The 15,995-nt window shown below is 47.3% G+C and overlaps 1 protein-coding gene and 1 long non-coding RNA gene across 11 annotated transcripts in view; one reads left to right on the top strand and one right to left on the bottom strand.

The window, feature by feature from the left end:
• LOC147748497 (uncharacterized) overlaps nucleotides 1–15,995 on the top strand; it is a 272,878-nt gene that overhangs the window by 22,066 nt on the left and 234,817 nt on the right. The window lies entirely within an intron of this gene.
• Nucleotides 1–15,995, bottom strand: part of ELAVL3 (ELAV like RNA binding protein 3) — a 136,868-nt gene that overhangs the window by 28,039 nt on the left and 92,834 nt on the right. For all 10 annotated transcript variants that reach the window (XM_086962696.1, XM_086962680.1, XM_086962713.1 and 7 more), the window contains exons 4-5: nucleotides 6,625–6,778; nucleotides 6,056–6,281 (exon numbers count right to left, since the gene is read on the bottom strand). In XM_086962696.1, the coding sequence (XP_086818822.1) occupies nucleotides 6,056–6,281; nucleotides 6,625–6,778 (380 nt within the window). The remainder of the gene's footprint in view (nucleotides 1–6,055; nucleotides 6,282–6,624; nucleotides 6,779–15,995) is intronic.

Raw genomic sequence — 15,995 nt, 5'->3', positions numbered from 1 at the left:
ACAAGAGTACATGCTGGTCTGTAATGGTGTCAGGGCTGGTCAAGAGCGCATGCTGGTCTGTAACGGTGTCACGGCAAGGACAAGAGTACATGCTGGTCTGTAATGGTGTCAGGGCTGGTCAAGAGCGCATGCTGGTCTGTAACGGTGTCACGGCAAGGACAAGAGTACATGCTGGTCTGTAATGGTGTCAGGGCTGGACAGGAGTGCATGCTGGTCTGCAACGGTGTCACGGCAAGGACAAGAGTACAAGCTGGTCTGTAATGGTGTCAAGGCTGGTCAAGAGCGCATGCTGGTCTGTAACGGTGTCACGGCAAGGACAAGAGTACATGCTGGTCTGTAATGGTGTCAGGGCTGGACAGGAGTGCATGCTGGTCTGCAACGGTGTCACGGCAAGGACAAGAGTACATGCTGGTCTGTAATGGTGTCAGAGCTGGGCAGGAGCGCATGCTGGTCTGTAATGGTTTCAGGGCTGGACAAGAGTACATGCTGGTCTGTAATGGTGTCGGGGCTGGACAGGAGTTCACCCTGGTCTGTAATGGTGTCAGGGCTGGACAGGAGCGCATGCTGGTCTGTAATGGTGTCAGGGCTGGACAGTAAGTCCCTCAATCTGCAGTGGTGTCAGGGCTGGACAATAGTGCATGCTGGTCTGTAATGGTGTCAGGGCTGCACAAGAGTGCATGCTTGTCTGTCTGTAGTGGGTTCGGGTCTGGACAGTGAGTCCCTCAATCTGTGGTGGTGTCAGGGCTGAACAAGACCGTGTGCTGGTCTGTAATGATGTCAGGTCTGGACAGTGAGTTCCTCCTCACTCTGTAGTGGTGTCAGGGCTGGACAAGAGTGCATTGCTGGTCTGTGATAGTGTCAGGTCTGGACAGCGAGCCCCTGAATCTGTATTGGTGTCAGGGCTGGACAGTGTGTCCCTCAATCTTTAGTGATGTCAGGGTGGAAAAGAGTGCATGCTGGTCTGTAGTGGTGTTGGGTTTGGGCAGTGAATCCATCAATCTGTAGTGGTATCAGGGCTGGACAAGAGTGCGTGCTGGTCTGTAATGTTGTCGGGTCTAGACAGGGAGTCCCTCAATCCGTAGTGGTGTCAGGGTGGACAAGATTGCATGCTGGTCTATAGTGGTGTTGGGTCCGGACAGGGAGTCCCTCAATCAGTGGTGCTGTCAGGGTGGACAAGAGCGCATGCTGGTCTGTAATGGTGTCAGGGTGGACAAGAGTGCATGCTGGTCTGTAATGGTGTCAGGGCTGGACAGAAGTGCACGCTGCTCTGTAATGGTGTCAGGGCTGGACAGGACCGCACGCTGGTCTGTAATGGTGTCATGGCTGGACAGGAGCGCACACTGGCCTGTAATGGTGTCAGGGCTGGACAGGAGTGCACGCTGGTCTCTAGTGGTGTCAGGGCTGGACAGGAGCGCGTGATGGTATGTGATGGTGTCAGGGCTGGACAGGAGAGCATGCTGGTCTGTAATGGTATCAGGGCTGGACAGAAGTGCACGCTGGTCTATAATGGTGTCATGGCTGGACAGGAGCGCACACTGGTCTGTAATGGTGTCAGGGCTGGACAGGAGTGCACGCTGGTCTCTAGTGGTGTCAGGGCTGGACAGGAGCGCGTGATGGTATGTGATGGTGTCAGGGCTGGACAGGAGAGCATGCTGGTCTGTAATGGTGTCAGGGCTGGACAGGAGTGCATGCTGGTCTGTAATGGTGTCAGGGCTGGACAGGAGCGTATGCTGGTCTGTAATGGTGTTGGGGCTGGACAGGAGTGCACGCTGGTCTGTAATGGTGTCAGGGCTGGATAGGAGTGCACGCTGGTCTGTAGTGGTGTCAGGGCTCGACAGGAGTGCGTTCTGGTCTGTAATGGTGTCAGGGCTGGACAGGAGCGCATGCCAGTCTGTAATGGTGTCCGGTATGGACAGAGAGTTGTTTAATTGCGATGGTGTTGGTGCTGCGGATCGAGTCCCTCGGCTGTAGTGTTGGTGGGTCTGAACAGTGAGTCTCTCAGGATGCAGTGGTGTCAGATAGTGTTTGCCTCCCTATGTACTGATGTTAGTGTATGGACTGGTCCCTCACTCCATGCGGTCAGTAAACTCTCCAATCCGTGCTGCTGTTGCATATGGAAGTGAGTCCAGTCCCTCTGTCCCTACTGGTACCACACACGGGAGATGATTCCCTCATTCTGTGACTACAGCGCAATGTGGAGGTCTTTAGTATCCAGTCAAAACACCCCCACAGGAACACTCCCCCCCCCCCCATTCACAATGACCCCCTATGCTACATTTTCCCCTCCTACCCTTACCTTGCAGTGCATGGCTGTGGGACCCAAAGACGTAACACAAGTAATACAAATAGGCAAACCTGACATGAAACATAAGGTTTTTGAGAATTTTGCTGTGCACTCATTGTGCACTTTGGTACACTTTGGTACTTCCTAGGGGAGGCATGTAGTGGTGCTCAGCTGATTGCGGAATGGATTTCTCTGGTTGCTCTGTTGTCTGTGCCATCTTAGACTGGCTCTCTCGAAATCATGGTATTTTCATTGATAGTCGTTAATATGTAATAGTCCTGTCTGTTTACGAGATTCAAGAGTAGTTTTCCGATACTTAATATCGTAAAAGCGTTTTGTAAAAATAAAAAAGACATTTCAAATGTTGCAAGCCTATCTGCAGACTATATTGATCCAATTTTAATAAACCTAAAACGTGACAAGAGCAAAACGACTCGAATATGGACACATAAATAAAATAAGGAAATAGGATCATTGAGGCTGCAGCATAGCTAAAATGTGACCCCGAGTCTTTAGGGCAGAACTCTTCTATCCCATCATGCCTCACAGTGGTAGTTTCTTCAGTACTTTTGTTCCAGCTCATGTATAAAGGATCCCTGAGTGGGGTTTGTCTTTCTGACTGGAAATTCGCTTTAGAATCTTTTTTTTTTCCAAACAAGTTCAAGGGTTCGGAAACACCTTTTTTTCTTACCCAAATGCTGTTTTCCTTTATTTTCTCCTCAGAGGAATGTCTATTTTTAGGTGGCGTGCCAGTCCTGTAGAAGAAGGCAGAGAAAGGCTGCCATACTTGTGTGTGGACTTAATTCCAAATTATTGAAGGCTTGGATGTTTTCTAATTTTGTTTTACTTTTACAAACATGCCACTCTGGCCTATCACGGGCTGGCAGGACTGCCTGGATAACGGGAAGGTGCCATCTTATTAGAAATTAGAGATATGATGGCAGAATGTGCTGGGAAGGACTCTTTTAACGATAAACCACCATTACCTCTAGGGGGCCCATAAGGAGGGTCATCATGGAAAGAAGCAATACTGTTCTCTCCAATTCTAGGAGATGTGTAGACCCTCGAACTTGAGAAAAGTCAGGCCACAATCTGCAAGCCATTGAAGACAGATATGGCGTCAAAGAAACCCTCACCTTAAGGATACTGAACACCATCAACAGCCTAGCTTAGCTGAAGCGGTGTGTTCATTGTAGACATTCTTATTAAGTCAACCTAGGTTATCGGCATTTAATTAATAAATAGATAGGGGGACTATTTTGACTTTGGGAACAAACACGTATATTGATACTTCGAGTACGTACGATAGGTATTCATGTGGGGGGAGAGAGGTTTAAATGAAAAAAAACTTTTGTAAATTGTTATATAAAAATAAAGAGCAAGTAGGAACCAGCAGTTTGCTGCATATAATAATTTGGTGAAATCCAGAATGTTCTCATATACTGTTCCTGGTGGTGTATTGGATGTCTAGAAAAGGGTACATTTCTGCGGGTAAAATGATACAAAACAATCAAATAATCTCTAGTTTACATGTGATAGTATGTTTGATAGATTTCCTAGGCCTTGAGAACAAAGACAAAGGAAATCCCGGACACTATTGAATAAATATTTTAAAATAAAAACAAAATTTAGCAAAACTCGAATGTGGCAAGGAATGGGAAAAGTGCTCCATCATCAGGCCACAGAGATGAAAAAAATCAGTGGAAGTCAGTGAGGGCCAGACTCAGAAAATCCAGCTAGACTAAAATCTAAATATTATACAAGTGAGGAGACTGTGGCGAAGAGGTGAATGTTGTTTCTCTTTGGCACGCATTCTTGGGCATTTGTTCTTCCTTTTGTGTTGGGAGCCACAGCTGTTGTTTCAAAGTTGGATTACCATGAGGAACCTGTTGGGGACACGATCAGGCAACAAGAGTGACTACAAAACTGGGTTTGATTCCAGACAGCCTCGCGGGCCTTCTTTGTAGGAAACTTTGGGGCTTTGGACCAGCAGCATCACACAATGTGGTTCCAGGTATACATTTCTCTGGTGCTGTCAGGTAGGGTGCACACTATGTCAAAAAGTGGGTAAAGGCAGGGCCGGACTCACCTATAGGGCAATCTGGCAACGTTATGAGGAGGCAGTGTGCGGTTCGTTTTAAGTTTTTTATTCTTTAGGTGGGGCTGTTTGGTGGGCCAGTTGTCACTGTTACCCGATATTACCACAATCATTGGCTGCAGCAAGCACAAATACATGCAGTCTCCCACGCTTTGCAGAACACTTTATAAGTACGTCTTTACAAGTTCAAAACTACCCATGTTTGCACAATGTGGGCCAGTCTAGTTATTTAACTATCTGATTCGCTAAGGAGGGTCAGTTTTATGTTTGTTTCAGTCCCAGCCCGCCCCTGGGTAGGGGTACTGCAAGGTGAGGCATGCTGCTTCCAAACTGTAGTCCAAGCATGAGTCCCTCAGGACTGAAGACGGATTGGCTGCATAGTTGGCCCCTCAAGCCTGCAGCCTGTTGATAGCACTCTTTGTTGCATGTGCCAGCGACCACGCTTGCCCACTCCTCCCTGAAAAACAGGCCAGCGGGCACGGCTTGAAAGCTCCTCTCGTAATGAGCTGGTAGATGTCTCTACCTCGCCAGAGCTTGAAGACAGAGAGGCAGGGCTCAGACAGTGCTGTGTAGTCATATACAGGTACTTCTGAGCCTCCTGCCCCACCACTAATGATGATTTAGAATAGAAATGTTTTTTTTAATGGAAAATATTAAATGAAATTTGCTCAGTATTGCCTGCAGATAGGCTCGCATAAATTGTTGACATATAAAAATGTATTTAGAAGTGAAAAAGATATATTTTATACTGTACAAAATGCATGGAATCTTGCACATCTGTGGGACTATTGCACACTTCTGACTTCAATGAAAATTCCCATGAAGGGGTACTCTGATTAAAAGTAATGTTTCCTTCCTGTACATCTTTCTTTGACTCTTCTTGTGGTGAACCCGATGATGGCCCTACCTCCTTTACCTCATGTGTTGGTTCTTCCGCCGGTGCCCTCTGTGTTGGTTCTCGTTTTGGTGCCCCCCCCCCCCCGAATTTGTTCTCCTTCCAGCGCTCCCTATGGTGGATCTCCCTGTGGTGTCCAGAGATCACTTTAACTCCAGTGGGACATGGGCGGTTTCTCTGTCTGGTGAACCCTGTGGCTTTTCCTCTGGTGCCTCTTGTGTTGACTCACCCCCTATTGCCTCATGTTGTGACTCACCATCTTGCAGGGGTTGCTCTTCTACCCACCACCCTTGTGTTGGCACTCCATTTTTAGCCTCTTGGTTTGGTACTCCCTCCGCCCCACACCTCCCTTGGCCTTGTTCTCTTTAGCTGATCCTTCTGTTGGCTATCCATGGATTTTCCCTTAGTCAGTTTGTCTTTCAGTGCTCCCTTGGGTTGGTAGCTCTTCGTGCCTGCCCTCTAGATTTGTTCTTAAAGTGATGCTGACTAGATTTGCTATTCCTTCCTTCCTTTCGCATGCCCTATTAGTTGATTCTTTTTTCTACACCCCTGCCCTAGCTCTTCCTTGTACATCATCTAGATTGGCATACCTTTTGATTGGCTCTCCTTATTATTCCTTCTAGTTTGGCTCTCACTTTGATTTGCTGTCCCTTCAGGGACCCCTTTGATTAGCTATACATATGGAATGATCCCCGCGCCCTCCTCCACACGGTTCACTTTCTCATGGGTTGGGTTTCCCTGCATTTGCCCCGGGACATGCCCTGCTCCAGGTACTCACCTAAATCTCTGCGTCTGGTGGTGCAGAGGGCCGGTGTATCTCCTTGCTGTGGTCTGGTAAAGGTGGGTGAGCAGCGCCTGCCCTGTCTTTTGGCTCGGGTTGTTGGCGAACTTAACGGTAATTGGCTCACTGGCACCAAGGGGCTTTTGGCCATTCAAGCCTTTGATGGCCTCTTCGGCTTCTATGCGTTTGTCGAAGCGGATGAAGCCCACACCTCTGGAAACACCTGCATGGAAAGGGAGAAATCACTAAGTCTGGCATTGTGAATTTTGAAACAAGATCATCACTGTGCTTCCTTTAGGAGAGCTGGATGCTCGGGCCAGCACTGATGTATACTGGCAGAGCTCTTTGTGGGTCCCGGTACTAGAACAGCACCAGTGCTGAATACAGTTCTGGTACTCGGACAGGGCGTTCATGTGTCTCCCAGCACTGGAATAGCAAGGTGCGCTGTCAAGCAGGACTGAGGAGCATTGGCACAGCTGTGATTCTGATGAGCTAAAGGTGTCATTCCTAGTTCTGTAAAAGTTTCCTATGGTGCATCAGCACCCCCTGTTACCACTGGCACACACCTGTAACTTGGTCCACCAGGATGCGGGAGGTGATGATTCTGCCATACTGAGAGAACAGCTGCTCCATGTCTTTCTGGCTCATGGGTTTAGGTAGCCCACTCACATACAGATTGGCATCTCGGATAGAGGCAGAGCTTGGCCGAGCGTAGGACACCTGTGGAGTAGAAGAAAAGGAGGGCTTAGAAAGGGCCCAGCAGGCCTACCTAACTTGGTAAATATGTTTTATTACTACAGCCTATCTCTCTGTATTCCTACATACGATTACAAATTATACCGTGTGCTGCATGGCTCTGATTTCTTTAGACCCGAGTTCCATGTTCTCTCCAACTCCCTCCCTGGTCTCCCTTTCTCTAGTCCCCCAAAGAGAGGCAACATTGAATCTCACTGCCCTCTGCATTAAAAGAGTAAAATAAAAGCTGGCTTATCCCATACCAGCTACTGTCTAGGGCGCCCATTGCCCAGGCATCATAAACATATAGCAAAGTCAGACAGAGTTTTCCAAAGTTGCAACAGTAGTGAAAGAAAGAGACAGGAGACAAAGAATTGAGGAGATGTGTGTTATTGTAAAGAAGTATGCGGTGTGAACACTACAGTTCTCCAGCTGTTGGTATTTTCTAATGCCAGGTTCTTTAGTCTGCTCTTTGCTGAACTGAAGAGTCTGCATAAAGGTCTACAAATAAAACAAGAGCCTTTACCCCATGTAGTTCCCAAGATATTACTTATAATAGTGGTCCCATAAGAAAGCATAGTATGGCACAGTTGGCAGTTACCATCTGCCCAATGAATTAGTTCATTTTAGATCTGTAGGGAAGCCTCATAAAGCTTAGGTCGTCATTCTAATGCCAACTCATGGTCTTTGCAATTCTTGTGACTTTAAGCTTTTAAACAGGAAACTCAGTTATTTGTTACCACACACCTGCGATGCTGAAGAATGTTCTTTTATTGGCGACTACATGGATTTTGTATAAAAGATGGTGGCTCTCACATATAGTTGCACAGTGAAAAGGTGGTCTCTGAACCTACCATAGATCACCACCACCTGGGTTGTCTACCCATAGCTAGGCAATATGTCCTGCACCTAGCAAGAACCTGGAACTCATCCGGTAAGCACTAAACACTAGTGGTCTCAGGTGGAAATTTGACGAGGGACAACTTTGGAGGACAAAGATTCTACAAAATACACAGTTTTTTTGCCATTGCGGAACTACCTTATCATATTACACTGGAAAAGAGAACTAATTCCATGTTAATTAGTCAGAATTAACCCTGAGCGGAGTTCACGGAGTTACACTACGTGGAACTTTGCCGAAGCCTAGCTGAAGGAGGAGTGCTTAGCTGTGGCCTACAGACGTGGTTTGTCTTCACCAATATGAAGGCTTCAAGAAGATAAGACGTATACAGGGCGTGTTGCTCACTTTTTCACTACAATACCAAATCACATTCTAATCAGGATTTCAATAAGTTTGCAACACCAAGATAACTCTGCTGAAGTAAGTGGAGCATGACCTGTGCAATCTTATAACTGATGATTTCTGCATTCTGATCGCATCCTTTACTGAAACCGTAAAGGACCTTACGAATAAGGATAGAGCCCTACTGTACTAATTTGCTTCTTAACCTACAAACCAGTGTCACCCGATAAGAATGTGAAACTTTCTTGAAAACCAGACTGCTCTTTCAAGGAGCACCACAGGGCTCAATCCTCTCACCTGCTCTTGGTAATGTCCACATTGAACTCCTCAAGACGCTTATCAAGAGTTCATGTAGTTCTTATCATTGGCATGCTGCTGATACTCGGGGTTGCCTTTAAGTTTTCTCCCCTCAAGACATCTTTCATTTAACACAGACAATTAAGTGCATGCAATCTTGGTTTATCCAAAAACCTCTGAAATGCGACCCTGAAAAAGCAGAAATTTGGTTAGACTTGCCCCCTCACAGCAGCAGACCTTTCTTCCTGACCATCCACAACTGCAGACTTCTATGGATGAGTGATCCAAATCCCTAGGATTTCTTCGTGACAAAATACTTAAACTTCCTGGACTCATAAGAAGCTACAAGAAATGCACCTTTTCAACTGACACGAAGACGAGAATTCACCGAATATCCCCGAGTTGGACTCCCAAATTGTGGTGCAGTCTCTATTCCTTTCCAGGCTAGACTACAGGATTGTTTCTTCTGATAGGCACACTGGAAATACTTCAGTCCCCAGCACCCCGCCCCTTTCCAGACTTCCAATGTGGCCCTCGGTATGGTTTCACAAGGCTGGCTACAGAGCGCAAACAATGTAACCACAGTACTCCTGTTGTCATCACATTTCTGCGGCTTCCAACTGAAGTAAGAGATGTCTAGAAACAGGCCTCTCTGGCATGGAGGATTGCTCCTCTATCTGACAGAAACTGCTCCTGACTGGAGAAACCGTTGTCTTTGTAGCCAAGCCAATGTGGTTCCTCTAGAGACGCCAACCTGGTAAAAACCATCTTCTCTCTGAAACAGTTCATCGGCTCCTTCGCCATCTTTAAACTTCATAACATACAATTGTAATGCTTCTCACCTTTCAGTGAGTCCTGTACCATTAACCCACTTATGACTTACTGGTTTTGGATGTCTCTGTAAAATCTGGCCTATGTGTCCGTAGCGTGCTCTGATACATAGTTTGCAGTAGATAAAAAGAAATAATGAAATGAATTTGTGTAGACTGCTGCTTCATAGTGGTGTGGCAAGAGTTCCATGGGCACCAATGCAAGCAGGGGAAATTTGTGTCCGAGTTGTAGCTGTGTAATAGAAGGAAAGCCATAAATGGAGCGCACTGGGATCTTCACGTCTGCATCTGGATCACGGGGCCACTGCTCCTGTAGCACTAAAGATTCCTCAGACCTTTGCATACATCAAATCCACTTCTAAACTTACCAGGGAAGGATACAAATTCACAGTCTGTGCAGCTAGAGAGGAAACCAGATCCTAGAAACGTGGCACTGGTTTAGCAAGTTTCCTTCGAAAAGTAACTTTTGGGAAACCAAGGCTTCAAGTGGGCTGGGGTGATTGCAGTTTATCTACCTGCCTCTAGGGCTAAGCATTCGCCACCTCAGCAACACATCTAGATCAAATACTATACGCTGTAGGAATAAGCTTAAGCGAACACACCCATATACACTTAGACGTCAAAGCCACATGATGGGAAAAGATGCCTTGAAATATAAGAACTGCTGAAGGCCGAGCCATAGACATATGGACACGCGTGCAGGACGAAACAAACTTAGATGTAAGATAACCCGCCATGTTTGGCATATTTGTTATGCAAATAAACCTGCATCAATTTTCTCCATAAACAATGTTTTGTGTGGTTTATTTCCTAATGGTATTGCTATATGTGAGATGGGGAGTGTTGCTGATATTGGCACTATGCCTCTGGTCAACAAGAACCCCTGAGCAGTAAAGGCACCCAGATCCTGAAAGCACTCGGGGACACATGCAGCTAACATAGCACCCAACTATTGCGGCAAGCCGCCGCTGGCTTTAGGCACAGAAGCTGGGCGAGCGCGTGCACCGAGGGTACCGTGGCCCTCGGGGGAGACCCAGCAGGCCTGCGGCAGGAGCCAGGGACTAGGGAGCCTCTCTAAGCCAGCTGTACCCGCCTGACGCAGCCTGGCTTGAGAAAACAACTGATAAAATGGCGGCCTCTGTAGTGCACCTGGGCCGCCGCCCACGTGCGCGGCATGCTGCAACAGCATGGCGTGGTGTGGAATCGAGGCCTGCGGTGTCCTTGCACATCACATGCAGCCAGCCCCCCTCCGCCCCTTCCTCCTTCCGGCACCCGCCCTGCGCCGCGCAATGCAGAACCACCGTGATTAATGACCGCTGTAGTGCGACTGCAGCAGTGCGGGTGCACGGACCCGAGCGGCTGGCTTTAGGAGGTACAGGACGACCGTACAGGGCCCACGGCTGTCAGTGCAATCACCCCTGCTGCTCCAATGCCGAACGCTCGAATATTACACCGCCTGCATCTGCACTCTCGAACTCTAAAATCGCGGCCTGGTGCACCTTATTTCTGACATGCAGTGCTCCAGAATCTGCGACACACACACCTCAAGCCCGACTTCCAGCGCCCGCTATTCCAGCCAACACTGGGTCCAGACATTCAGTTCTGTTGTTTACAGCGTGTAATTGGAGGCAAAGAGGTGGCATGTGTGTAATGTTCTTTTCCACTGTTTTCGTACATTCTTTTCCTTGGTCCAGCTTCGCCTTTCCCGGAATGCATCTGTGCTCTATATTTATTTTCCTGCACCCCGGGGTCCCTGGAGTCCCCCCTCCCACTCCATCCTCCCGTTGCCATAGCAACTCGGGCATCATCCATCAGCCCTGGACCACATTTCAAGCTGGTTTCTGCGGTGGTGGCGGCTTTTTGGCCTATTTCTCGAGAAGCGCCGACCCTTCTTTTTTAGTCGAGAAATTGGACTACTGAAAAGGACGGCAGGGGGCGTCTGCACATCCCGAAATGCGGACTAATAATTCTCTCCCAGACCTCTGCCCTGGGGATAATTGTAAAGTTAATATAGCGTAGCATCAGACAAATAGTTTCTATAAATGTTTATAGCAAATCCCCATTTACGTGAGCATCCATGTTCCGCGCAAACACAGATAACTTTCACAGGTAAGGCAGCTCAAACCCCACAAAAAGAAACTGCCCAACTAATGCATAGTTTAAGAGCTCTACTTATGAAACGAACTCGATTTCCTTACCCAGATTGGAACCTGTGACCTGCGGCTCCGACACATACCTCTAATGTGGGGGCATTAATCACCCTCTTGAGGTGCCATAAAAAGATAAAGGTTGAAATCTATCTCTCCCACTTCTTCCCCGCAGCGGGAACCTTTTCCCACTGAGCTAAATTTCAAAGATTGGTGCCTGTGATCGGGACAAAAGCAAAAGGAAGAAATTATGGACCGAATGCTGAACAATGCAAACATTGGGAGGGGCTATCGCTCCCCTCCGGTCCCTTCATTGATGACTACCAGCCTTGGTTTGTGGTCCCCAGTGTTTAATTGCACGACCGTCAGCTTCTGAGCAGAGCTTCGGGCACCTGCACTCTTTCTTTCATAAAATAATGTCAGTCTGAACCAAAATGTTAAATAGACTGCGCGTTAATACCTCACTTTGAGGGACCAAATAAGTCTTTTTCTTTTACACTAGCATTAACTAGGGAGAGGTCTTCCATTAATAAATAATTGAATGCATCAGAGAAAAGTACCATTACTTCCAACAGTATCAAACCTGATCACCAGCTTTATGCGACAGCAGGTTTCATAAAGAAGTCCATAAAATGTGCATTAACTCACTGAACTATTCTACCAACATTATCACCTATGATCTCCCGGATGCGCACAGATAGCTGCAGTAGGCACATTCACCCTCTAAACTTTTCCGTAGCTTCATAGTTCAGCCGCTCAAATGGTGCATTTAACCTCCAGATATGAATCACCCGGCTGCCCCCAGGCTCCTGATAGGAACAGTGACAGTGACTGGTGTGTATAAACCGCGATCAATATCATGGATTTTCAGGGATGATCTCTCATGTGTCTCTGCCCTGCTGGAGGCCATGAAGCTCTTTTTTCTGTTCTTGACACCATTCGAGGTTTGTTGGCAGAGAGGGCAAGAAGGGACAGTCGGGGCGTGGAAGAGTCACCATGGGTGCCAGGAGCCCTCTTGCCACGTGTGACACCCCACCGGCTTTGGGGGAAACCCAATGTAATGAAATCGCTGATTGCTTCATCTCTAAAGTCGACCTCATATATAAATCTCTCTCTTCGACTTCCCCCGTGACATTGCACGATTTCTCCACTCCTGTTATACCTAGCCCTTTACCCGCGGTGGCATATATCTCAGAGTGGCCCCAGTTCCATCAGACCTCGCTTTGCAATTGCACGGCTAAGGTAAATTCAGGCTCTCCCCTTGATCCAATTCCTAATGCCATTCTCCGACAGCTCTCTCCTGATCTGCTCCTGATCATTTAAGAGCTTCTGAACTCCTCGTTACGAGAATCTATCGTCCCCGACGATTGGAAAAGAGCCATGGTGATCCCACTTTAAAAAAAAAACAGGTGCTGATCCCAAGATATACTCCAACTATCGCCCCATTTCTCTGCTGCCAATGTTTTCAAAGATTCTGGAGAGGCATATTAATATCCACCTTACCTCCCACATCGAGGCTACAGGCTTCTTACATCCGTCTCAATCTGGGTTTCGTACCCATTTTTCAACAGAAACCACCCTTCTGGGGGTCACTGAGAACTTGCGCGCCCGCCTCGATCAGGGTGATACCTCGGTGCTTATTCTTTTAGACGTAAGTGCCGCATTCGACACTGTTTCACACCATGTTCTTTTGAATACATTGAAGACTGCCGGAGTGACTGGCTCTGCATTGGCCTGGATCTCTTCCTTTCTGAGCGGTCGCTCATTCCAGGTCTTTTCTTCTAACTCTACCTCCTCTGTTCGATCGTCTGCGCATGGGGTGCCCCAGGGGTCCTCACTGAGCCCTATGCTCTTTAACATCTATTTAAATGTAAATTGTAAATTGATACTTGTATAGCGCACTACTCACCCGCAAGGGTCTCAAGGCGCTTGTACGAATACCGCTGTGGAACCCATCCTGGCTTTCCCTGTGAGGCGTCCACTCCTGGGCACCCCCAAGGTGGAGGCCAGGCATCCTTTTAGCGTTGTGGAGACCGTTGTGGAGATTAAGCAAGCTATTGCCCAGAGTTGCAGAGTGGGACTCCATGATTGGAATAGGCACAAAGGCGAGAATTATCAGGTCCGTGGAATTTTTGAGCCCAAGACCCGCCGAGGCGGGGAATTGAACCCTGGTCCCGGGCTAGACCTCTGCATCAGGGTCTGCCGCTCTAATCATTGAGCCACACTTCTCCACTGTGTGAGGCCCCTGGCAAGCATTGTGGAAGACTCTGGTCTGTCCCTTTACTCATACGCAGACGACACTCAAATCATCTTCTCTCTTTCCCCAGCTAAGACGTGTGCCCCGTCTGCTCTCAAACTAGGGCTTAGCCGAGTGGCGGAGTGGATGCAGACCAATCTCCTAAAATTGAATGGAGACAAGACGGAGGTAGTCATCCTAGGCAAACACAAACACCTCTTGGGCCCTCAACATTGGCCACCAGAAATGGGCCCACTACCCCTGCCTGTTACACAGGTACGGAATCTTGGCTTTGTTTTGGATGAGTTACTAACTATGCGGCACCAAGTAGTCAGTGGCAGCCACCTGTTTTTCCATTCTAGGGTGGCTTCGTAAAATCCTCTGGATGCTCCCGGACTCGACAAGGCGTACTGTAGTCCAGGCTTTAGTCATCTTGCGCCTGGACTACGGTAACGTACTCTACCTTGGAGCTACGGCGGAGTCTCAAAGGAAACTCCAGCTTGTCCAGAACTCGGCCGCTCGTCTACTTTGCAAAGTTCCTTGGAGATCCCCCATCTCCCCATATCTTAAGGATCTGCACTGGCTCCGCATAGAAAGCAGAATCAAGTTTAAGGCCCTCTGCTTCATGCATAAGATCAAGCAGGGGCTAGCCCCAGCCTACCTCCAGTCTCTCGCCCAACCTTACTCTCCTCCCCGCCTTCTCAGATCCTCGTCTCAAGGGAATTTTTCGATTCCACGTTTCAAACTGGCAAGAATGGGCGGTCGTTCTTTCTCTTGTCTTGCCCCTAAACTGTGGAATTCTCTTCCTGACCCACTAAAACTTGAGCCTTCCCTTACGAAATTTCGTAAAAAGCTTAAAACCTTGCATTTTCCTCAGTGATGATTGCCTGACCTTTCCATTACTACCTTTCTGCTGCGCCGGGAGACCCGATTTGGGTAGCTGTGCGCATTACAAATCTAGTTACAATACAATACAACAATACATCTTCACCCAGCCATGGCTTTTTAATAAAAAGAACTTTGCATCCCGTGACTGGTAACGCGGTGAGTGGATGTACAGTGCCACAATGAAGCAAGATAAGAGTGACCACCAAAGCCAGTTAACCCCGGAGACCTCCCCAACTCAGAGGTCATAAAATACGTGGGGTCCTCCAAATCTGGGTGAATGGGGCCATACATCCAAATCAGGCGGGAGACTCCCGATTGTTTAAGCCAAATTGGCTTTATGTCGACTGTCTCCCTCCTGAAATTGCCTCTGCTTCAATATAAGTCAATAGGGGAAGTACATTCTCCCAATTATTATTATCATTTTTTTAAACCTTCCACTTTCCTCTTCTGAAATGTTGGCATGTGTGAATGGTCATCCCACACCCATAAGGTAAGCCTGAGATAAATATAGCAATATTGACTACTAGTTTTCTCAGTAATACTCACTAAATTATAATGATAAATAAATGCATATTGCAGGTTGAACTGTTAGAAGAATTACCCAGTCAACACCCGTAAACACGCAGCCCTGAAGAAGACACTATTTTCCGTTGTTTAAGGAATGCAAATATCTATATGGAATTTTGTGAATATCAATGAGAAACAGTGTCAACACTTATGTATTTACAGTATCCAATTGGAGATCTTGAAAGTGTCCGGCTTATTTATTTACCTGACCTGCCTCTCCTTGGGGTAACAGGCAGTGCTTTAAATGGGCAGGTACTCTCTGGTACTGAGTACTTGCACTTTTTTAATTTGGCAGGGAGAGTACCTGCACTTCTCAGCGCCGCAGCAATACATTTAATGATAGTTTACTGACACTTCTCCGGAGAAAGCAGGTACTCTAAATAGTGAGTACCTGCACTTCTACAGTTCAATTTAAAGCACTGGTAATAGGATTTCCCAAAATGTCAGTGGAAGAGGTCCAAGCTTCTGGAACAGGAAATGGAGGAACTAGCTAATTTGCCCGCCCTGCCTCTGCTTAGCATGACAGGATGTACTAGCAGGCGAGAGGGGAGGAGTCAAACCACAGGAAGTGAACACAGCCCACGAAGGGACCTGCCTTTGCCTGTTAATTAGTGTGTGGGATTTACTGACAGATGAGGGTGAGGGAACCTACTGAAACAGAAAGTAACAAAAACAAGCATTTACAATGCAATAGGTCTTGCAACTGTGAGTTTTGGAGCTACTGGCATTGTAAATTGCAATGCCTTGTATTAAAAAAATTAAAAGACATTGTCACTTACAATACCAAAAGCAACACATGTTGCACTTCAGAGCGCGTTGTCCTTGAAGCGCGTGCAGTGCTCATTAAAGTAAAAAAAAAAGAAAGAAAGAGTGCAGTATCCCTGAAGCGGGCGCCCGCGCTCTGTATTAAATTAAAAAAATAGACTGAGCGCGGTGTCCCTAAAGCGGACGCCGCACTCAGTATTAAAGTTTGAAATATTTTAAAAACAGAGCG

This window comes from Lissotriton vulgaris, chromosome 1_1, assembly GCF_964263255.1.
Source record: "Lissotriton vulgaris chromosome 1_1, aLisVul1.2, whole genome shotgun sequence".
Classification (NCBI taxonomy): Eukaryota; Metazoa; Chordata; class Amphibia; order Caudata; family Salamandridae; genus Lissotriton; species Lissotriton vulgaris.
Note: the sequence above shows the minus strand (reverse complement) of the source record. Positions and strands in the feature narration are given on the sequence as shown.